This window comes from Pagrus pagrus (assembly GCF_965226575.1).
Source record: "Pagrus pagrus genome assembly, chromosome: 1".
NCBI lineage: Eukaryota > Metazoa > Chordata > Actinopteri > Spariformes > Sparidae > Pagrus > Pagrus pagrus.
Genome location: NC_140185.1, coordinates 28,932,112 through 28,955,176, shown reverse-complemented (window position 1 = coordinate 28,955,176; position 23,065 = coordinate 28,932,112). Strand labels below are relative to the sequence as shown.

At 40.9% G+C, this 23,065-nt stretch overlaps 3 protein-coding genes across 4 annotated transcripts; 1 reads left to right on the top strand and 2 right to left on the bottom strand.

Annotated features, from left to right (window-relative positions):
* Positions 1-485: 485 nt before the first annotated feature.
* Positions 486-10,489, bottom strand: slc7a9 (solute carrier family 7 member 9). Of its 2 annotated transcripts, XM_084348016.1 has the most exons (13): positions 10,398-10,489; positions 9,442-9,568; positions 8,211-8,358; positions 5,697-5,939; positions 4,763-4,888; positions 4,554-4,653; positions 4,115-4,159; positions 3,220-3,343; positions 2,916-3,019; positions 2,565-2,661; positions 2,211-2,360; positions 1,492-1,666; positions 486-1,390 (listed from the first exon to the last, which is right to left on the bottom strand). In XM_084348016.1, exons 2-13 carry the CDS (start codon positions 9,556-9,558, stop codon positions 1,290-1,292), a joined length of 1,530 nt encoding a protein of 509 aa, XP_084204142.1. In that variant the 5' UTR covers positions 9,559-9,568; positions 10,398-10,489; the 3' UTR covers positions 486-1,289. The 2 variants fall into 2 exon arrangements, 1 of the variants encoding a protein (XP_084204142.1); XR_014622234.1 differs by lacking the exons at positions 8,211-8,358; positions 9,442-9,568; positions 10,398-10,489 and having other exon boundaries at positions 486-863; positions 1,221-1,390; positions 5,697-5,933.
* A 2,339-nt stretch (positions 10,490-12,828) lies between these two features.
* Positions 12,829-16,196, top strand: nudt19 (nudix (nucleoside diphosphate linked moiety X)-type motif 19). The gene is made up of 3 exons (XM_084359615.1): positions 12,829-13,773; positions 14,878-15,082; positions 15,306-16,196. The coding sequence occupies exons 1-3, from the start codon at positions 13,018-13,020 to the stop codon at positions 15,524-15,526; spliced, it is 1,182 nt and encodes a 393-aa protein (XP_084215741.1). The 5' UTR covers positions 12,829-13,017; the 3' UTR covers positions 15,527-16,196.
* Positions 16,197-20,164: 3,968 nt separating this feature from the next.
* Positions 20,165-22,523, bottom strand: LOC311261788 (regulator of G-protein signaling 9-binding protein). Its single transcript, XM_084360762.1, has one exon. The coding sequence runs from the start codon at positions 21,909-21,911 to the stop codon at positions 21,171-21,173; it is 741 nt and encodes a 246-aa protein (XP_084216888.1). The 5' UTR covers positions 21,912-22,523; the 3' UTR covers positions 20,165-21,170.
* Positions 22,524-23,065: the final 542 nt, after the last annotated feature.

Below are 23,065 nucleotides of genomic sequence, written 5' to 3'. Positions count from 1 at the left end.
AATCTGCAAAGTAACAAGTAACTAAAGCTATGAAATAAATATGGTGGTATAAAAAGTACAATATTTGCCTCCAAATGTGGTAGAAGTATAAAGAAGCAGAAAATGTAAAAATACTCAAGTATAGTACCAGTACGTTAAAATTGTACTTTAGTAAATGTACTTGGTTACATTCCATCACTGAATTTATATCACTGTAAACTATGTATTTGATTATTTTCCAGTATCAGACGTTTGCCTTTCAAGTCTTTCTCACCTCATTCACCTGCATTATATGACTAAAGCAGGTTCCCTTATGTTGATCTGAAGAGTCAGACCGTTATTATATCTGACATGTACTGGAGGTGGTGATTTGCTTGTATTGTTAGTGTCATCAAATCCAAGTGTGATACCTCTACCTTTCCAGTCCAATGCAAATATATTTCACAACATGTCATAATCACACACCATTAGCCACACTTGGTTGTGCTGTTTGAGACTTTATGATATACAGAATGCACAGTTTCACAAAAGATTCAGAGAAAAAGCAGTCTGAACTAGGACATTTTTTGGGAATCACAAACTTCTTAATTTCTCATGTCCACTTTATGATCAACATGATTGACACATTCGATAACTACCAACTAACACGAAGCAGTACTGTTCCAGTGTGTTCCAGCGCGATAGACAAGAGGGATGGCATTATCAAACAACATGCAAACATTATTATAGATACAACCTCAAGAGCAACATAAATAAACATGTTTCCACATCGTGTTGCATGATCTGCTGCCGAGCCTTCATGTTGTTTCCCACAATCCATTTCCCTTTGCCCAAGTGCAGATTCATTCAGATCTAAATCATCCAGCAGCTCTACATCACGTGATCTTTAGCCCAGTAAAAAAAATTATTGCACATTAGCTACATGGAGAAATCTTTATGAGGATAGTTTCCATTTTTTACTACTTCATTTTTTAAAAAGGTTGCGTAGTAAAATACTACCTAACATCTTTCATTTGTAGCTGAACAATCACTAAAGGTACATTTGTGTGAGTGATTTATTTCTCCATGTGGGGAAAGACATCATGAGAATAGGGTCAATCCAGCGCTTCTGTAATATACTGTAACTACAGGACACACTTCAGAAACATGAATCCTCTTTTTTCATCCCTGAACCCAAATGACATATGGTTTCATCTTACCCTTATACACAGGATCATGAACACAGTGCACTCCCCATTTACCTTTGTCATGCAGCTATTCAATAGAGGTGAGCTCTGATGTTTAGCTTAGAGCTGCTCTGAGTGGCAAATTTACGGTCCGCTGTTTTGGCCGCTCAGCTCTGGCCCCTCCCATTCAGCTGTCTCAGAAGGAACTACTTCCATCAGCAGCTGGAGATGCATCGTGATGGGTCCTACAAGGAGGTATTTTTTACAATCTTATTATTCTGAAGGACCAGTTGAAATATTTCAATAACTTGAACTCCTGAATTTCAGTAAATAAGAATGAACTCACTCATGAGTCTGCGTGCCCACTTGACCTTCCGGTAGATAAAAGGGTAGTAGAGGAGCAGTCCACTGAAGATGAAGATGGTAGCGTAGAAGTACTCCATCTGTGGTTGATCAATAATGGGAGCCAGGACTAAGTAGCAGGACACTACGACCATCAGACCTGGTATGACAATCGGAACCTGCAAGTACCGAATCACACAATTACACAAAGTCCACTGTTTACTTCTGCCCTGTGATCACAACTCCAAATGAATTCCCTTAAAAATTATACAACATTATTGTCAGATAGTGGCAGGGTTTTTATATACAGTATTTAGGTATATTTCATTTGATTACATAGATTACATGTGTGAAATTAATCTAATGATATAACATAAATATAACAGTCACAGGGGCCATTTTTATGCATTGAGTACATTTACTTTTTATACTTGAAGGATATTTTCTTGATACCTTATCCTTCATACTTTCACTTGCGTAACATTTCATTTTCAGTGCAGGGATTTTACTTTACCTCCTGGAAGTAGCATTTTTACTTAAGTAAAGGATCCGAACACTAAATTTTATATTTAGCTACCTAATCAGTTAATAAAACTTTTAATTCCTCCTGAACACAACACCAGGCTAGACACATGTATGTAAAGACAAAGATTGCAGTTTCAGGTAAACAAAGAATCAGACTGCTTAAACACAACTGAGAACTACTCCGTCAGCAGGCCTCACCTTTACTGGTCTATGCAGTTCCTTCCGGGTGAAGCGCATGACTATGAGAGCAAGTGCCGTCATACCGTAAAATACCCAATGAGCAAAGCTGAAGTAGGTAATGAGGGTGTTGATGTCTGCTGGGATAATGTAGAAAATAGCCACAAATCCCTAAAACAAAAAGAAAACAAACAAAAGTTAGCTAAACAAATATCTTGTTAACATGGTGGATAGATTATTTATCTGTGATATTATAATATTGAGAAAATATATTTATTTTAGCTCTATTCACTGTACTTCTTAGCAGCTTTAAATTACTAACCGTGCTCAACAAGCAAAGTCCAAATTGAAATTTATTTAGCATGCAGGACTCACGTTGAATATGAGAGCAGGGGACGGAGTGCAGCGCTTCAGACTGATGTAGGACAAGATTTTCACCATGTGACCCTCCCTACCAGACACATACGCCAGTCTGTGAGAAGAGAAAGACAGAGTTTTATGTTGAGTTTTCTTCTTGAGTTCTTTTTGTTCCTAACTCTTTCTTCTTGTCTGTCAAACTCCTTCTACACCAGCAGTCTCACTTTCACTTTCAAATGTCTTGTTTATTTGCAACTTCGCTCTCAAACACACAAATATGCACACCAAGCGTTTTTTGCACATACGTTCAGGTGAGAAAAATGTCTTCTGTAGCTTCTGTGTCTCAAATGTGACAGTTGTTTCTTTTACCTGCCGGCAGTGAAGCAGCTTCCGTTGGCAGAGCCGAATGTAGAAAAGACAACAAAGAGAGGAATCATCCATGACATAGGATAGAGGACTCTGTCTCCAAAGGTCTAAGGAGACACAAACAAACCCTTCAGAAAAGATGAGGGAGCGGTGTAAATGAATACTAAGATGTTACTGGCCTTTAATCTAAAATTCTCTGAGGTAAACAAAAATTTTGCACATACTGTATAAATTAAAACTAAACTTCTTTTAAAACACCATTGCTCAAGACCTCTCGATAACCACAGCAACCATCTACTATTCTTACCACAGCAACAGCTGGAGACAACAGCAGTTCAGTGGGGGTCAGAACAGTGAAGTAAGCAATGTTGACCATCACATAGCACACAGTCACCAAAGGTATCCCAATGATGATGGCCAGTGGCAGGTTCCTGAGATCAGTGGACGGGAAAACACGTTGTATATTATACACCTGTATACAACTAATTTGCCACAACAAAGACATCTTGAGGAAAATGTAAAGCAGATTGAATTACTTTTTGTGTAGACATTATTAGGAAATGTTGTTAATTAACATAATGGGCAAGTTGCCAAAATGTTGATACCAAACATAACAGTGAAATATTCACTGACAATGGTGGCCAACCCAGGATGTTTGAGGGGCAGGGGCAAAGATAAATTAAAAAAAGGGCACCACCTGTATGCAGTGGGGCACCAGTGCACAGAAAATTGTTTTGTAGTATTAACAGTGAAGAGAGTGCACTTCAGTTTTCTCCACTGGCAGTGCACCTTATGAAGTTTTGTCTACCATAGGGGCATCCAAGAGGGCAGCCGTCATCAGGATACAAGATCAATGGGTCTTGATGATGGCTGGTATCTATGAGTGAGAACAGCTTGATGCAGACCCTAGATCTGATTAGCTTAAATTCGATACAGGGCTATCAAGTTTGTTATTGGATGAGGCTTGATTGAATTAGAGGTGAATTTTTGACATTGGTGGGGGTACACGCTCTACAGAGTATCATATAATGCTATATCAATCATCTGTTAGAAGACTTAAAAGGCCTAGCCCTCTTGTTTGTTGAATGTACCTCTATGAAATTGAATGCATTTTAAGGGTATGCAGCCTACTTTCTCAGATACACTGCTCTGATGTTACATAAGGACCTATTAAAAATGACAGATGGTTTAGTTTGTCTTACCTGTATGGGTCTTTCAGTTCTTCTGTGATGAAATTCAGTTGATTCCTAAGAAAGAAAGGAAAAAGGGAATGAGATCACAAGGAATATGCGTCCTCGATCAAGTATGGTCGCTAGAATTGGCTCCACATTGACATTAACTGTAATGGTATACCAATAATGATTGGATAATACTGCATATAATACAGTAGCTTTACATTAGCAGGGGCCCTTCTGCCGCCTCATGAGTACTTTAACTTTTACTGGAAGGCTGAGTAGGGTCACAGTGTTCCTTATAATTATTATTATATATATATATAATTAATTATTCCTTAAGTCAGTACAGCAGGAAAAGCTGGATGACAAAGAAAACGGCAATGCATTGCCTTAGAGAGGTGTGTGGTCAACCCTATACATCCAAAAAGGCCAAAGTAAAGTGAAGTAATAGTAATAGAACTGTTACCATCCATCATACGCCCAGAGCCCATTATAAAATGCAAGTCCGACTGCTCCAAATGATGGCGATGCGCCTTCAAATGCATTTGACAGAGTCTCAGTTTTTCCTGGACACAAATACACAACAATATATATCCTTATTAACAAACGATTCATCAAAGAATGACCAATTTTAATGTAGGGTATTAAAGAGACTGATAGTGCCAGCAGGCCCACCTTGTGCCAACATGCCGATGCCAGCTCCCACTATGATAAATATGATGATAAGTTTGGCTGCAGTGAAGAAGTTCTGCACGTAGCTTGCCAGCTTGACACTCAAACAATTGACGATAACGATCAAAACTGAGAAGAGACAAGAAATGTATTGATATACAGAACGCTCCAGCTTTGACATTTGAAATTAATTCCACCTCTTAACGAAGAGTTATTATTTATACACTGTACTTTTATGACATCAAATATTTTTTCTTTGTTTTTTTTAACTGCTGTACAAATGTAGCCTACGGTATTAGTTATCATAACCTGGAGTCCTCAAACAAGCTAATTATGACTTACAGTATATGTTCAAAAGATAAGCACTGTAGATCATTTTCTGTCACATATGCACATTACAAGTTAATTTTAAAACAGTTAGCAGGTTGTTTTGGCAGATAAACTCATATAAACTTGCATTAACTTATTTGCCACTAGGGGGCAGTATAAACAAATTCACAGAAAATGTGGAAACATTAACATTTATTGAGAGCTGTGTTACCTGATGAGCTTTTTATTGTCCTTTTAGCGCCTGTTTTGGTCTCCACCAACTCCTGAGAGAGCTATATGACTCTTTAGCTGCTAAATGCTCAACTATCTTCCCCGGCTAGTTACTAATTGCTGAAAACAATTTCCTGCAACTGCATCTTGTTAATATAAAACCATTCTTTATATGAGCTTTAAATGGTTAACTGGATTTATACAATGTAAAGATAACTTGAGCTGTTGATTACTCAGAAGCTTCTTGATTTCCTGTTCACACATACAAAGGAAAGGAAAGAACAATGCGGCCAGTCCAGTTCTACGACCTACCTAACAATGGCTACTAGGCTGCAGTGGATCCTATGTGTAATTTACTGCTTTTAACCATTAACTGACAAGTAATGGTAAAACTTACATATAGCTGCTGCTGACAGACACTTGGTAACAACAATAGGAGGAGTGCAGCCGGGGTAGAAAGGAGTGGAGGCATATTCTGCAAAGCTCAGTGTGATGATGGCGAAGGAGGAAGGCTTCAGTACCATGACAGTGGTCCAGGAGTAAAGATAGGCTACAACAGAGCCAAAGGCCTCCATTAAATAGGGATATTCCCCTCCCGACTTGGTGATCATGGTGCCAAGCTCAGCATAGCACAGTGCTCCTGTGTAGCCACACATAAAAACACACACACAAAGAGAAGAGGAGACATTTCAAAGTAACTCATCATAAAATTCCTTCTGGTAGAAAATTGAAGGAAAGTTCAGTGCTAAGAAACATATCATCTTAAAAGCTGCATAGCATATTTTTTTCTAAGCTGTTGTGTAAAATATCAATAATACAGTATTTTCTGCCAGATGTAATTTTCTTACAACTTGTACCAGTGTTTTGGTGGAACTTACAAAAGAAGGAAGGGTCAAGACCGAACCTTGCTTTGGTGCCAGACTGTTGTGCCAGCTGGATTGAAGTCACGCTAAAACCCAACGTCGTATGACTTCTGATGAAGAAATGCCTCCACAAAATGAAAGACCACAATTCAGAGACTAGGTTTTACAACTTGTTTTCAAGGAAAGAACAACAGCAACTCTCTGTAGGGTGTTCTTTTATTTTCTTGAGGTATTTCATTATCAGAAGTCATACAGCGTAGATATGTTGGGTTTTAGTGTGTATCGCCATGCCTCTCTCATTGACTTCAATACAGCTGGCACCACAGTCTGGCACCAAAACAAGACTCTGTGACATAATGACCCTTTCTTCTTTTTAAAAGTTACATGACGTTCTTGTGCTCACACCCTGTCTGACATTCCCCCCCACCTGTCTTACATCAGCCTCATAGCACCACGCTGTTCCCAGTGTCTCTCCACCTGCACCTCACCCCCTCGTTACACTCTTAGAAATAAAGGTTCCAAAAGGGTTCTTCCTGATGGGCTTGAGGTTCTACCCAGAACCATTTGCTTCCGAAGAACCATTTTTTGAAGTCAGGGTTCTTCAAGGGTTCTTTGTAAGAATAAGGGTTCCATTTAGAAACCTTTTTGGAAGAAAGTGTTCTTTAAGGGTTATGGAAAGCATGGGCGTTAAAATATCCTCACCCTCAAATATTCAAATGTTTACCTATGTGTTAAATTGTATTTTTAAACATAGATCTATCAATTAATTTTACTTGGGTTCTGCCATGGTTGATATCTTTTTCCATCATTTCATGCCATACAATAGTTAACTGTGTACCTGCATTGAATAGACAATATGTTAATTGTATATCCAAGGTGAGATATATTGTGTGTAAGTGTTGTAGGCTGTGGTGACCGAGACCATAGAGACAAGGGTTGAGTTGAGGAGTATTTGTCTGTTGAAGATTGGTTTTTTTTGTTTGTTTTTTTAATCATTAAACCAGCACAAAAATGATAATTACCAACAGGTGGTTCTAGGTATAACCCTTTATGTTGGGTTCCCGGTAGAATCCTCTGAAAGGGTTCCAGGTGGAACCTTTCGAAAAGGATTCTACCAGGAACCAAAAAGGGTTCTCCTATGGTAACAAGCCGAAGAACCCTTTATGGTTCTAGTTTGCACCTTTACTTCTAAGAGTGTAGTTAAGTTTGTACGTAAGCCTCTTTATTGGTTCGTCTGTCCTCGTCCTTTTGGCGCTTCTGTTGTCATCTTGTCTCTCCTGTGTCTGTTCCCCGGTCCTTGTGTGTTTTGCATTTGTTCCCCTTGGATTTAAGGTTTGTTCTCCGTTTTTGTTTTACTCTTCAGTTGTCTGCATTCCCTTCGTTGCCAGCTTTTTATTGCCTGCCTTTTTTTTTCCCATTTTGGATTGTTGGACTTTCAACTTTGATCTAAGCCTGCCTCAGTGTTTGCATTTGGGTCCTGTTTTTGCAAAGCTGACGATACCTGTACAGTGCATCTGCTTTGCATTGTCCAGTGGAGGGGCTGAAGCTGACGCTGCCATGGCAGGTAATAGTACGTCAGTTTTACACAAACTTTCTGCAGTTAATCTATTCATTATTTGGGTTTGTGTACAGTTTATCAGTTGTTCTGTGCTGGCATTGTCATGTATTGAATATGATATAAAATATTCATAAAATGTGACACTTAGTCAGGGGTCATCACTTTATTCAATGATAGAAAACAGGTTGGGAACCACTGCACTTAAAACCATTGGGTCAAAAATCTACCCAGGAGCAAATAGGACTGACACAATGGCTTATCATGAGCTATCGTTGGTGTTATTGTTATATTACTGTATAAATGAGTCAGGTACAATTAACTCAGTACTGCTTTTTTGAGGTAAACCCCAGTGTTATTTGTATGTCCTTGTTCTCTGTATCATATTACATAAAGTGTTCTGCGGATCTCTTAACCTTTCTCCATACAAAAACAGAAACTAAATGCTCTGATGCTGATGAAAGTCATGCATTGTTTTACAAGACATTCTCACCCAGAGTGGACAACACGCCACAGGTAGCCCAGATGCTGAGGCAGGGTCCCACAGCTCCAGAGTACAGCAGAACAGCCTTTGGAGAAATGAAGATGCCCGAACCAATCATAGTTCCCACAATCAGACAGACGCTACTTAACAGACCAACCTGAGAACACATGGCATAAAAAAGGTAGGTGTTACGTCAATGAATCACATTTGAACTTTCTTTAAGTCTACATACAGTGGAATTTAGTAATAAGCATTTAGTGAGCAAATAGTATCTAAAATCTCTTAATGCATCTTTAAGTAAAATATCAATATTTATGTATAAATGTCTTAGGTTTGTTTCTTATTATCCTTTGCAATGTATACATTTTTGGATAAATTATCTTCAACCACTTACTATGTAATTATGCAATATTTTTTAGCCGTTTTTAGACATCTTTGGTCCAGACTGAAATATTTCAACAACTATTGCTGGTGTGTTTTGTGCAGGTGAAAGGACATTTCCCAAATTACTGCTTACAGTGGCTTTCCAACAAATTGGAGACATAACTTCTTCTTAATCTGTTACTTATTTATTTATTTGGTCGTTTTAGTCTTTCAAACACAAAAAAAAGTCATTCTATGTTCCTGCAAAGCACAAAATTGCATTGTTTCTGAAGGCTGCTATATAAATACGCTTGCCTACTTTTATTTTTTAGGAAAAAGTCTCAAGAGCGACTGAATGTCTGTAGTGTCCTACTGACTTTATATGTAGCACTACCCATAGGACAGAGTAGCATGGCTGTAAATGCTTGTCTTATCTGAGCACATGAAAACTTAACGACCACTGTCATGTGATTCTTTCCCACCTGAAACTGGAATGGATCCAAATTCATCCGCCACAAGCATCACGGACATCTTTTGTTTCCATTCAAAATAAACATGTATATTTCACCTTTTGCAGAACTGTGAGGGAAAAATTAAGGAAACACTAATTTTTTTTTTTTTAGAAAAAATGTCATAATAATCTTAATTTATCCAGATAAACCCTTTCAGTCCCCCTAAATTCACTTTAGGGCTTAGGGAGCTTAGGGGGGCTGGACAGCAATACTGTGTGGATCACTGTGGAGTTAACAGGAGGAGACAGTTGTTGCGGTACTGCCTGGTACTCACTTCCAGCCCCCATTACTTTAAAAAAGCACAGACGGTGGGATCCTATGGTGCGAACATCTAATGAGACTTTTTCTCAGGAACACACACTCACATCTTTTTGAAGCACTGTTGCCTTCTCTGGTCGCTTGTCTTTAGTCTGACCGTTTACGCTGCGGCCAGTGGAGCCGTTGTGAGACTCCTTCCTCTTCCTGATGCTTCCTTCATCCATGTCAAGTCTGCTGGTACACAAGCAAAAATGTATGCACACATTTTAAACCAGTTAATCTTTGTTGTGTTTGTCCAAGGTCATCAGGGCTTTACAGGGAGTCTGTGTCTTAATATTGGCCGTAAAAATCGTCCACCAAAACAGCTAGGCAAAACAACTCAGAAAAAAACACGCCCCAAACCAAACGTGTTTACGTTGTTAATCCTATAATCTGATTGTATTACTAGAAAAGTCCATGATCTGGATCTATTGCACGAATCTTGACTTTGACTTTGCAAAGTGTTTCTTTAGATGAAGACAATGTGTGCCACAAATCAGGCCACATGAAGTGATCTTTTATACACTTACTGTCAAGTGGGTCAGCTCAAAAAATGATTGTCTCGTTCAGGCTCTGGATAAACTTCATCGACTGAAAAGTAGCTAAACTTCTTTATTCTGGTTTAGGGTGGATTTTCACTTTGCTGTGAGAGAACCACCATAAATTCCAAGAAGTCATGCACCTTGTTTGTGTGGAGATTTTAAGTCAAACCATGGCAGATTTCTGTTCTATCTTAGTACTAAACAGAGTCACTTATTATTATTAATAATCACATTTTTATCATTATCATTATTATTAAATTATTGACTTAGGCTGACACACAATACACACTAAGTCTACATGATAATGTTTAACTTTAAAGTGTTGTGCAACAAAAAAAATACATGCAACAAACATTAACACTCATTCTGTCCTGTTCACTTAATACCTTTAAGGACAGAATTTGATGGTGACTTTGCTAACGTTCAACTTGTTTCATGACAATAAACAAATAAATAAATATTTCAACAGATTTTTCACTTACATGTGTCAGACAAAAACCACCTCAATGATGCTCCATGAACCTTTAATGCAGCTACTTTTGAGCAAAGCTACAGTGACCCCAAATAATAGTGAGCCAAGTTAAATGAAGTAGAGCAGGAATGTCAGATGCAAATGAAAACCTGGGGCTCCCTGCCACTGAGCGCACTCCTCCACTGGGAGGTTCCCACATCTGATTGGACATCCTAGTCCTTGTAGAAAAGGAGGTGGGTAAAGACAGGGAAGCAGAGTGTTCCCGAGATAGTTTAGTTTCTGGGTGAAATCCAGAGCTCAAAGGTCTCGTGTACAACGTACTAGCTAGGAAAAGCAGAGGGATTTTTCATCTGTGTTCTGAACTATACCACATTCACATTTTCAAATTTTTTTTGGATAATATTCATGAAATTTCAACTAAATGTAGAATCTGTATAGTCTGAATCAGAAAGAAGTTTTTTTTTTTTAAATATATATATATATATATATATATATATATATATATATATATATATATATATATATGGCAGTGCAATATCGCAATCATTCCACCTGTTGCTCAGGTAACAGTCCAGAAATCCCACAAAGATGCTAGAAGGGCTCACAAAGTTCGATGTGGCTGATCCAATAGGAGACACTATATCATTTTCTTTACAGTTTCTAGTTTTTACACTATTGACACTTTCAGGACAGTTTCAGTTTTCTTTAGAAAGCCCCGAAAGACTTCCTCCTGTCTGAGTTTACCTGTGACTTCCCTCACAATGCCTCTTTGATAAGGATACATGACACCCCTGCATGTGTATGTGTCTGTGCACACATTTGTGTGTTACATTCCCTCTCTACTCTGCCCCTCCTTCTCCTGCAAAGTCTCTTTCTGTCCGAGAACTTACATTTTACACAGTAATGTTCCACTCTGAGTCGTCCTTTGCATCGGTGCATCATCACATTTCGTCAGTTGTATTGAAATGTCAGGCTTCTTCTTCGCTGACCCAAGCCATCCCCTTGCATGTGCACAAGTGTAAGCTTCGGCAGAGTTATATTTGCAGATTATTCTAGTCTTCAAAACGTTAAATAGGAGAAGAGTTTAAAGAAAGATGTACTCTGAAATGTTAAGATCTGTGCGTTAGTTTCTATAGCACATGTATGTAAGGCATGCTTTATGTTGAATTTCTTAATCTTAAAATCTAAAGTAGGAATGACTTACATAATGTAATGTGCAGAGTGTAGTATGATGCAAAAGTAACTCTTTTTTTCATTTTACCAGTGTTTCAATTTGTGTTTTTGCACTTAATCTCAAAGATGACATCCTCAACAAAATGATACAGGACGTCAATGAACGTGCAAGTTTTACTGTTTGATCCACAATTGATTTCTAACACTGACTTTCCTCCTGTGGCCGGTGGCTGAAATACTAAGGACATGTTTTTTATGAAAAGAATTGAAATAGTTGTTACAGACAGACAGCCTCGCCTGCTCATGGTAATCTGTTAACACATTGGCGTATGAACTCAGTAACCCCGAGAAACAAGAACTTCTGACTAATAACACGGTGCAAGTTTCACACACATTCACTGGGGCTTAGGATCATGCATTTACAGCAACACTCTTGGTGAGCCTGTGTGCTTTCATAGCTGCATATCAACCAAGTGAGGATGAAAATGTTCCCATTAAAACAGGATAGTGATGTCTGAGAATAATCAGTTACAGAAATAGAATGTGGAGTGGATTATTCTGCAAATGAATGACAAAATCACAATGATTATGTTGTAATACTTTTAACCCAACAGAAAATGGGCTTCTGTTTCTTCCACCATGTTAGGCTTCGCTCCATTGTGTGGTGGAAGTTATACCATATACAGATACAGTCACACTTTGCTGAGTAAAGCGGGAAAACATAGAAAAGGGAGAGCTAGGGAGGAATATTAGACGGCACTGAGCACAAAGATCGCCTCACACACACACAGAAAAGCAAGTTTCTCACACACAAATGAAACACATCGAGGACACCAGCTCACCTCAGGACTGATCAACACTCACACAAGTTCATATAAAGTAATGATATAAAAGGTAATTAATGATGTAAGGTGATGACACTGTGTGCCTGTCAGTGAGTTACATCAAAATATAGATATAATATATAAATATAGATATAGAGCATAGTAGAAAATTGAACACAGTTTTAAGGTCCAAAAAATGAGCAGTTTTACAGTGAAGGAAAGTCACGTGGGCAAGTACAAGAACAGGAATTGAAATTATTTATTGATCAGTATTAGTCCCATCCAATATGTCATACAAATACAATGCTGATTTGATTTATTATTATTATTATTATTATTATTATTATTATTATTGTTGTTGTTGTTGTTTTACACTTTTACAAGTAAAAATCGATCGATCACTAATCGATTTTTTTTAAGACACATAATAAAATACATGTGGGGCCTGTGGGTCATTCGGCCTGTAGGTGGCGGTAGCAGCTCGTGTCAGCTGTGCTCGTGTCCTTCCTGAAAACACGTCACTTCCACCAAAAACAAATGTCTCGAGGAAGCCCCGGCAGAGCAGCCCGTGAGTGTAACTTTCAGAAAACACTGAGTGAAAATTAATAAAAAACGTCTGTTGGTAGTTGTAGGATGAACACCACCCTGAGGCACTGGAAGGAGGCGGCCACTCTTATCTTAGCCGCGGGCCACAGGCTCGGCGCGGACAGTCTGTCGTCAAGGACACCGCTGGCCGGCAGCCATGGACCCTCACACCTGCCGCACAGGTCCTGCTTTGATTACGACGTGTTACTGCTCAAACGAAGCAGTAAAAGTGGCTTCATGCCCAATGCTTATGTGTTTCCCGGCGGCATGCTGGACTCCTCAGACTTCTCGAGTGAATGGTTGGACATTTTCAAGTCTTTCCGCAACTCCCCCAGCTTTGGTTTGAAAAGTGTGAAGCAGCCGGTGGAGAGCAGACCTCCCATCTTCGCCACAGACCGGCTGAAGCTGGGCTCTCCCATCCCGGGGGAGGTCGCCTTCCGGATCTGCGCCCTGAGGGAGACGTTTGAGGAGTCCGGAGTGCTCCTGGTGGTGTCCAAACCCGAGGAGAAGAGCTTGTTGGAAAGCATAAAAGACAACCATGTGCCACACAGCACAGTAAACGAGCTGTGCAGCAGTGAACTCACCAAGTGGAGGACTCTGGTGAACCAGTGCCCCTCCAACTTCATCAGGATGTGCAGAGAGCTGGAGGTGTTGCCCAACATCTGGGCCTTACATGAGTGGGGCAACTGGCTGACTCCCAAAGGTCGATACGGTGTGACGAGGTTTGACACAGCTTTCTTCATCTGCTGCCTGCAGGAGATCCCTCACACCCTGCAGGACGAGAAGGAAATAGTGCGCTTTCAGGTGGTGAATCAATTAATCTGTTCATACAACACACTCAGAGACTATAAGTAAAATAAATGGACAAGTGAGTGTGCAGTCAAAAAAGATCATAAGAGCTTAAAAAAATAGTTCATTAATCAACCACTCTGATGATTGAGGAGAAATATATCTTCTGTTTTCTTTTATCATAGATAAGCATAATGAGCAAGGTACATGACCATCAATTTTCATCCCCAGATATGCTGCGAAACCGACAAACTGCTGCGACTTCACTTATAACTTCCCTATGTATTAATAAACTTAATATTGTGGCGAGAACGATAACATGGCCAGACAGATATAACACTCAATATTATCTTATTTCAGATACATCTGTCAGCTAATAAGTAAAAAGACATTTTAATTTATATTAAAATATTAATATATCGTTTGTTTACCAGAGAGCACTGACAAGTTGATGTTTCAACTGTAAAACTTCAGCGTCCATCGATCACATTTTTGGGAAAAAATCAAAGGGATTTGTGTAGAAATTGTGTATTTTGCGTTTGTTTTAGAGAACAAACGTTCTACCTACTATATTATATCATTATCAGACTTTTTTTTCTCCCAGATATCTTGTATTGAATGTAATGTCCTTTGGTGTTAGGAAAAACAAGCCATGTGAAAATGTCACTTTGGATTTATCTCTATTTTCTAACATTTTATAGACAGAACAGTGAATTGATTAATAGATCAACTGAATCCATAATGGATAATTTTGTTAGTTACAGCCCTAGTAGTCACTGAGCCCGAAAGGGGATCAAAGGCGGTTTAAAAAGTTCTTTTAAAAGGGGTTAGGTGAGTTGACTGACAAATCTTGTTAAAGGTTAACAACTGTCCAGAACAAGGAGGACAGATTAGGTTGAGACAACTAGTGCTGTAGCTAATCCAAGCACAGGACAGACAGAAACTGACAGTCACTTTCCCAAAAGACATGATTATGAAATGATGATGAAGTGTAATGTAACGTTATGTTATTGGTAAACACTCCCTCTGTCTGTGTGTGTGTGTGTGTGTGTGTGTGTGTGTGTGTGTGTGTGTGTGTGTGTGTGTGTGTGTGTGTGTGTGTGTGTGTGTGTGTTTCAGTGGTCCACACCCTCAGAGGTCCTGCAGAGCTACCAGGCACGGGAGTTGTGGATCGCCCCTCCACAGTTCTATGAGCTCAGCCGCATGTGCCGCTTCCCTTTGCTGAACGACCTCCACAACTTCTGCAGCCAGCGTGCCACAGAGGGCTGTGAGCACTGGTTGCCCGTTGTCATAAATGATCCACACTACGTATCGCTGCTGCCAGGTACTGATCATCTATCTCATCTATTCCACATCCAAACCAGCAGTGAAGCCAAGCAGATTGTCCATTAACTAAAATATAGATTTAGTGAAACACAGCGGAAAGAACACCTCATTCCATTTCCACCATGTTACTCATTTTCTTGCGTATGAGGATGAGTTTCCAAATGAAACAGATGATAAATTAACTATGTCTGTCTGCTTTTTTTCTGTTGCCGTCTTTCCAGGTGACAAACTTTACCCATTGGACACTTCAGGTGAGGCTGAGACGGACGAGAGCACAGACCCTCCGCAGGAGCATCATCAGGATTCTGGACTGCACCGCATGTTGATCTCAGATCCATACAGTTTAAGTCTACAGATCACCATCACGCCCAAGTACAACCATGTGCTCCCTGTTGTAGGACAAGCCTTAGAGAGCAAAGCTGACTCAAACAGTCAGCTTTGACTCGCCCAACCTGCAGTACAAGCCCCACAACTCCTCCGTTTGTGCTAATATCAGATAACATCATGAGGGCTGCAGACATTAGGGCTGCACAATGAATCGAAATTGCAATATGACTAAGTGCAATATCCAAATTGCAAGAACTGCAATTGTTTTATATTTACACCTTTGCTTTTCCTACTGTAACATGTCAAAATGTGCTCAAAAGGCGTAGTGAGTCCTTGACAGTGACGAGCCTGGATCTCCTTTCTTCGGAGTATAACCCCCTTATCTTAACGTGACTGTATTAATGCCTGTTAAGGTTTGTTATTTGATTTTCTTTTTGTCTTTGGACTGTTATGTCACAGTCACTGCCATCCGATTTAGTTTGTTTTTTTAAATAACTAACAAATATGGAGTAAATGCTAATGGCCTTATTGTACACAGGACTTGAGGAGGCCACATTAGGAGGGTGATGATCAAACTTGAAGTGGCTCAGGCACTTTGTTTTGGTGTGAGCTGCTGAGTTTTGTTTGATTGAAGGAGATTGTTCCTTAAAACATATCACTCTGATTAAAAGTATAACTTTAAATCTGACTTTTTAATAATAGTTTATTTTGTCAATTATGAGCAACTTGTGATGAAATATTAAGAAGTGAGTTCTATGTGGAAATAAATATTAAATTATTTTATACGTGCTGGCTGGACCTTGTCTTTGAATTTTAGTTTGCTCCACACTGAAAGGAAAATGCATCAGTAACTGTTTTATTTTGACTAAATTTAGCTTGTAAGTAACCATAGTAACAGGCTGAGAACTAAATATATTAAAAGGATAGTGAGACAACACCTGCAGCTAAATGGTGGTGTGTGTGTGTGTGTGTGTGTGTTATGATTGCAGTCCTACTGAGAGGGACTCTCAGTTGGAGTGCGTATGTCAGTGGTGGAGGCGCTGCAGGGCTTCCACCCTTACTCCTTTGGGTGACTTCCCTGCTCGCAGCAGTGTCCTTCATGGCAAACTGATAACTCATAAAAAATCATCTCTGTCAAATGGTCCTTACCTTTGTCTGACATTTATGGATGAATTAATTATTAAAACGATCAATTGTATTCATTATTAATTGGCTCTTTTTACAGATGCAGTCTCAAACTGCTTTGAGTTAACTGAAAATGGAGCTTTTGGAAAACCTGCCCGGGTGAAGATATTCAGCAACCAGGGTTTTTTGGCTTGTCTTGTTCTGATTGGCCAACGTGGCCTTACGGTAGAGGTCATATCACTACCTGTTGCTTTGGCATACGATGATGTGGGAACATGGCAGACTTCATGGACGAGGACCTGCTCTGTCTGTAGATCCAGTGTAATGCACAGCAAACTGGTCAGTGTTGATCTTTAACTGTCAAAATAATTTGTTACTATAAATGTTGTGTTGTTTTTAAAACAGCATCATCTTTTAAATCAAACAAAATATATAGTTTAGTAGTCCAATTTCTGGCCATAATTCCTCATCTCTTTACACTTTAGATGTACAAATCCATATATAGAGTGATTACATCTAATGATTTGGGATTTTCTTGTGAAATGTTGTGTGTGTATTATAATGTTTCTCCTGTTTTAGCCAGGTAAGGTCTCTCTTTCTAAGTCTCTCCGACCTGATCGTAGCATTTTCTCCTGACTTGATGACGGCACAGAAGAGCACCACTCAGTCTAGTTTCCATCTTTTTGACACATGTCATCTGCCAGCGTGGGGGAGGATTCTGAGGTTTCGTCCCCCACCCCTTCTGTCCTCACACCACACATCTCCTTCTGCTTCGAGTGCTGTGTGTGTGGGATGGCGGTGGCAGAAAGGGGGTGAGTCGAGATAACACCGCTCAACCTTCTGTGCTGTTTGCGCTGGATAGTCCGTTGAGGGTTTCTATGGCAACTCACAGCCTTGGAAACCCACCATCTTCGTCCAGATGAGGTGATGATGCAGCGGTCTGTCTCTGCCAAAGCTGCGGCTCGCCTCTCTGTGAACCAGTCTGTGTGGCTTATGGGTTTCCAAGAGATGGAGTGAAGCAAATAAATGGCTCTGTCATGCATAAATTCAAATAAAACACCTCCAAACAGCTGTAGAGGAAGTGGACTTACTCACCTGTGAGGGGTCAATCTTTATACCTAATGAAGCACATGCTCTAAAACTTTGATGCCGAGGCTATTTTGAGAAGCAGCTTATGTAACAGAGATTGCAGCAAAATGATTTTTAACAGGCCTGAAACAGTCTCAAAGTTGCATCAAGGTAGACTTTGTGCATGAACATTCCTCCACCTCTTGGAGGGACATTTTTTAGTGCAAGTGCAGCGTTTCAGGAGGCTTCCCCCTCGTCCACTTTTTAAATGCCCTCCCTTTCCTCCCCATGTTTAATTAATCGGCCTCATATTTTTGGATCTCCGGATGACAATGTAAGTCTGTCGTGAATTTCAAGAGGTTCGTGACTCATTGTTAGCAGAGCTCGGTGCCTCTGTGAGATGACAACAAGGATAAACAAGATGTCAGAAAGCCTGCTATGTGAATCGGGTGTGAGCGCAGCATGCCACTGATTTTTTTCATGCATCAAAGTCCTGCCAAAAAGTACTCTCGGCTCAGTGGCCTCGGTGCTTTTAGGAGTCAAGTCCTCTTGCATTTCAGCATTTTTTTTCATGACGTTCTATTAATGTTTCTAACCTCGAGGGGCTGAGAAGGCACAGACAGACGGCAGTCAGAGTTAAAACACAGTGGAAAACAGGAAAAGGCATTAAAGTAGTCTGCTGAATGAACATTTAATGTCCCAAATGATTGCTATCTTAACTTGAATATTTCACACTACAATAAGAACAAATATCATTTTGTTGCAAATCCATTACTCCCACAAGGAGTTCTTAAAAGAAGAAGGTGGCTGTAATTAAATTTGATCCTTTTAGATTCTTACAAACTAGCAGCCTGCAACGACGGCTGGATGGTCTTTAAATGCCAGCGGTCTACTTGCTGCATACAATTACTGGATCACCTCCTCAAGGATGGGGGAGGTGATCGTTCAGAGTGGATTTAGAGCTCATCTCATGTGCAACTGTTGAGCTCTGAGCAGCTCCAGCAGGCTTTTAATTAGATTTCACGTTGGAGCAAGAAGTCAGCATTTGTAAAAAAAGGATTATAAGAATTGACGTTTTCAAGCAACTGCACTGTCGATGATAGTGGACATGGTTGTATTCATCGTCCTGAGATCACTCTGTCCAACACCAGTCAGTGACAAAAACTATCTGACGTCAAAAGATCTTTGTGATTCAGGAACAGAGGAGAGACACAGAATCCTTACAGTAACATCTCAGCATTGATAATTAAACACTTCTCTTGAGGAGTATTTGTTAGCAGCACGCTAAGCCCTTTTGTACTGTCTACTATTTTCACCTCAACAGATTTCTAAAGAATATCTTCTCTTTCTCAGTCTTTAATTCAGCTCCTGGTGCAGACCTTGTAAATAGTCATGCAGTGCTTTTCTTTTTCATAAATGTATTTACAAAAAGGTGCCATAAACTATATAAATTATGGAGAATGTATTAGGTACTTATTTTAACTTCATGTTTTCTAATCCTGTTCTCTATTGCTGCTGGTCCCTGAGAGCTACAAAAGCAAACACTACGTATGACTACAGTGGCACATAAAGAGTCTTATCTTCTATCTTATTTATTGATCATTTCATCATCTCAATTCCAGTTTGGCAAAATGTAACTGAATCAAATTAAGACTATGTTGCACCCACAGAGAGATTTGTGTCAAATAAATAATACAGTTTTGAGGAAGAAATTAAGTGTCGAACAAAATTTGAAACATTTGGCTATTTCCCCGGTCTGATGTTGCATGAGCTTTACTGTTCAGTTACTGTGAAAAGAAGCCACCAAAAGATCCTCATGGTTGTCATCAGGTGAAAGGAAGGTAGGAGTAGAGTGACGAGAATCAAAGTGACACCCATATTTTTGGCACACAAAATGCTCTCCCCACTGAAACTGCGTTTTTTTTTTTTTAGGTCAGTCTTTCTAAAACTGCAATGAAGAAAAGGAGACATAGGGTCGTCCACCGCAGAGCATCATCATTTGCTGTTCTTGCATCTTATTTCATAAAATCAAACAAAGTTTGCAAAGTTTCAAAACAGCCACACTCTTGCAAACAAGCATCTCTCCGTTAAGGTTTTAAGACTGAGATTTCAGACTTGAAAATATGTCTTTATGAAATCATGCATGACCCAGGACAACTGCCCCACCGCCCAGTCCCTGTTAACAGCCACCGGTGCAGCTTTGGCTCTTACAGCTTTCAGTTCACCTACATTATGTACCGTTCCAGAAATACCTTCAAAGACTCTTAAAACTAAAACCATTAGGGAGTTAAAGCATCTGTGCCAGTCTTGTTTCCATTTTAAACCGACCACTATTTTAACACCAAGGTGCTTATGTGCAAGACAATAATCCTCTGCTAAAAAAAAAACAACACAATCCTGTGTGTACATCTGACGTACTGTATGTATGTCAAGCACATTAGTATCTGCTCTCATCTAAAACCATTAGATTTAACTCATAGGCCTCATGTTGCATTCATCAATCCATGCAAAAAGAAAAAACCTTGGAGCTGCTTCTGCAAACTGCAAGCACGTTCTCAACTGTGTTGCAAAATTTTATTATAATAAATATACTTATGTATGTACATTATCTGACACAGAAGTCTGTATAAACCCCTCTATTCACATGTTGCGATGCATACATTCAACACTGTTTGCAAGAAAAGAAAAGAAACACCTGAAAAGGAACATGAACAGGCTTACAGTGAAAGGGTGCACTGATAAAAAAAAAAAAAAAAAAGACTGTGTACAGTCTCTTAGGTCCCAAGGCTCCCTTGAAGCACATTGTGATTCAATGCAATGAAGTAAAGATGCAGGCCTTCTACAATCTGACTGTACAGATCTGATATTAAAACTGTGCTAAGAGGAGTGTGGAACAGTGCAGGTTAGATCACATCCAACCTGTGTGATGTGAGGAGCGTTTAACTGTAACCCTGGCTCTATTGGGTCCCCATACAACATGACCCTACTTCTCTCACTATACTGCGGATTGTCTCTCCCCCCCCTGCTCGCTTTGCTGGAGCACATCTGACTTTGCTGGATTGAAATTCATAAACTGAAAGCATCAATCAGCAGAACATCAGGGGGAATACTTAAGTGTAGGCTACATTTACGCTTGAGCTTTTCCACTAATCCACTTGGATTACGTGTTGCTTGTATCATCCTGATGGCCAGACACTGTCACGTAATTTCATGACTTTTTTTTTTTTCTCCCCCACTCTTCCAAAAATACCACAACCCCTTGGCCTCTCAAAAACACTTGGCTAACCTCAAATTGTGCCGTCCATTCTCACGCACACTGGCCTACATTATACTTTTTTTTTTTTTTTTTTACTTGTTTTTTTTTTTCTTCTTAAATCTAGTGCAACTCCCTCAACTCCACCGAATACATTCACAAATCCGAGAAAAATGTATAACTTCGTGTGACCAGCCCCTCATGCCCACAATTCTCTCTCTGCTGTGGAGCTGCCGGCTCTGAGCCACCGCGGCGCTCCGGTGGGCGGCCGCGCAGGGTGTCCGTCAGGGTGGGCTGCTGCTGGTTAGACAGTTCAGGACATATTGATGACCAGGTATCCCAGAACCACAGCGACAACGATGATGACTAAGAAGACGAGCACGGCGCAGATGGAGGCGAAGCCGGCATCCCTGTTGCCTCCTCCTTCCTCCTCTTTGGGCTCCTCTTCGCAGATGGAGATGACGCCGACGGAGGAGTTCCCCACGCTCATGTTGGACTTGAGCTCCGCGCCCGCCTCCTGCTTCGCCTCCACGGCCCACGGCGCCACCTGCACCTTCATCTCCATCTCCTCCATCATCTGGGTCACCTGGGAGATCTCGGACTGCAGGTCGCGCAGGTCGGCCGTGTCGATGTTGCTGTCCGCCTCGTACTTCATGTTCTGCACGCTCATGGCCCGGGCCGCCACGGTGGTGGTGCTGCCGGTCATCCCCGTCTGGATGAGGTGTCTCGTCGGCACCTTGAGGGGGAAATCCTGCCCTATCTCCAGGGACCTCTTCATGTCCACCTCCAGGAGCTCCATGCTGCTCGAGAACAGCACCCATAGGCGCTCGTACTCGGCCCGGTCCTCTTTGCTGATGCTCTTGTCTTTGAGCAGAGAGGTCAGTTTAGTCCTGTTGGCCACGGCCAGCTCCTGGGCCTTTTTGCGGGTCCTCTTCAGCTCCTCTCGCAGGTTCTGCGAGTCCGAGGTGCTTCCCAGAGCGATCACCAGATGCCTGTAGCAGGCGGTCACTTTATTCAAAGCGTCCAGCATTGTTTTGCACTCATCTTTCCCCATGACTGCTCGGCAAAATAATAAATCTCCTCGTCAAAAGAAATATGAAATAATAAACAAAAGGAAGCTTGGAGAGAAATGGCGAGCTGTCAGTGACGGCGCTTCAGCCACTGTCCTTAGTTTAGTTACCACAGGAGCACACCCCCACCTCTGCAAATCCCCTCAACGCACTAGTCAGAGCAAATTCCTCTCTATCCATGCTCCTTCCTGTCTGCAAGCAGGCACAGAGAGCGGCTTAGAAATTAATGCGTCCGTAAATGGCTTTGGGCTACCTTTGCGCTTCCAGGCTCGGGATCAAACAGCGCCGGAGCTCCTCTCCTGCAGAGCGCGGAGGCTGAATGGATGTGAAACAATCCAACCTCTCCCCCACCCCTGCTTTTTTGTTTTTGTTTTTTTGTATGAGATTAACATCCAGATTCAGCCACAGGTGTCATCCGCCGGGCTGCAGCTTCTGGAGAGAGGAGCGCGGCGCCTTTTTCAGCCAGAAGCTTAAAACAAGTCCGTCAGCGGTCAGAGATGACGCGCGGATGGGAAGATGGAGATCTGTAAGGGAGTTTAAAAGAGACGAACGGCGTCAAAAGCGTGCGCAACGGGGAGCCAAAGGAGTCATTGTGTTTTGGTTCGGCTTTGTTTATCTGTACGGGGGGAGCTGTCCACTTCAGCACCCAATCGATGATGTTTAAATAGCAGTAAGCGCCTTCAGTGGTCACATGTGCGCACTATAACAGAGCAACAAAGCAGCTGCGCTCCCATTGGTCTGCTCGCACAGGCGTCTGGTTGAAATGCGTCCCGTCATTGGCTGCCCTGTCCTGAGGTTGTCGAATCACAAAGCCCTAACCCTATCCGCCACTATCTGCCATTTGTCATCAGGATCCCTGCTGGTGATGTCAGACACATTTCTGGGAGACAAGTGAAGCAGTGGCTGATGACTGACAAGATATTCAGCATCACTTCTGCGTATCTTCTGTGTGCACATGTTGTCTGATCATTTGAACCACCTGCTCAGTGAGGATATAGCTAGTAAAGAAAATGGGTAACAACTGTGCCACATGTGTGCCAGCCCTCATACTCACTTCTTCTTCTTCCGCTGGTTTGCATAGTTGCACGCCTTGCAGTCATTTAAGCTCACACCTGCCTGCACACGGTGCATGCATGGT

Coding starts and splice junctions, on each gene's coding strand:
- slc7a9 (XM_084348016.1), bottom strand. CDS start 9,558: ATGGATGAAGGAAGCATCAGGAAGAGGAAGGAGTCTCACAACGGCTCC. Junction 3,020..3,219: donor TGTCTCCAGCTGTTGCTGTG/GTAAGAATAGTA, acceptor GTGTCTCCTTAG/ACCTTTGGAGACAGAGTCCT. Junction 2,662..2,915: donor AGCTGCTTCACTGCCGGCAG/GTAAAAGAAACA, acceptor CTCTTCTCACAG/ACTGGCGTATGTGTCTGGTA.
- nudt19 (XM_084359615.1), top strand. CDS start 13,018: ATGAACACCACCCTGAGGCACTGGAAGGAGGCGGCCACTCTTATCTTA. Junction 13,774..14,877: donor AGGAAATAGTGCGCTTTCAG/GTGGTGAATCAA, acceptor TGTGTGTTTCAG/TGGTCCACACCCTCAGAGGT. Junction 15,083..15,305: donor CTACGTATCGCTGCTGCCAG/GTACTGATCATC, acceptor CCGTCTTTCCAG/GTGACAAACTTTACCCATTG.
- LOC311261788 (XM_084360762.1), bottom strand. CDS start 21,911: ATGGGGAAAGATGAGTGCAAAACAATGCTGGACGCTTTGAATAAAGTG.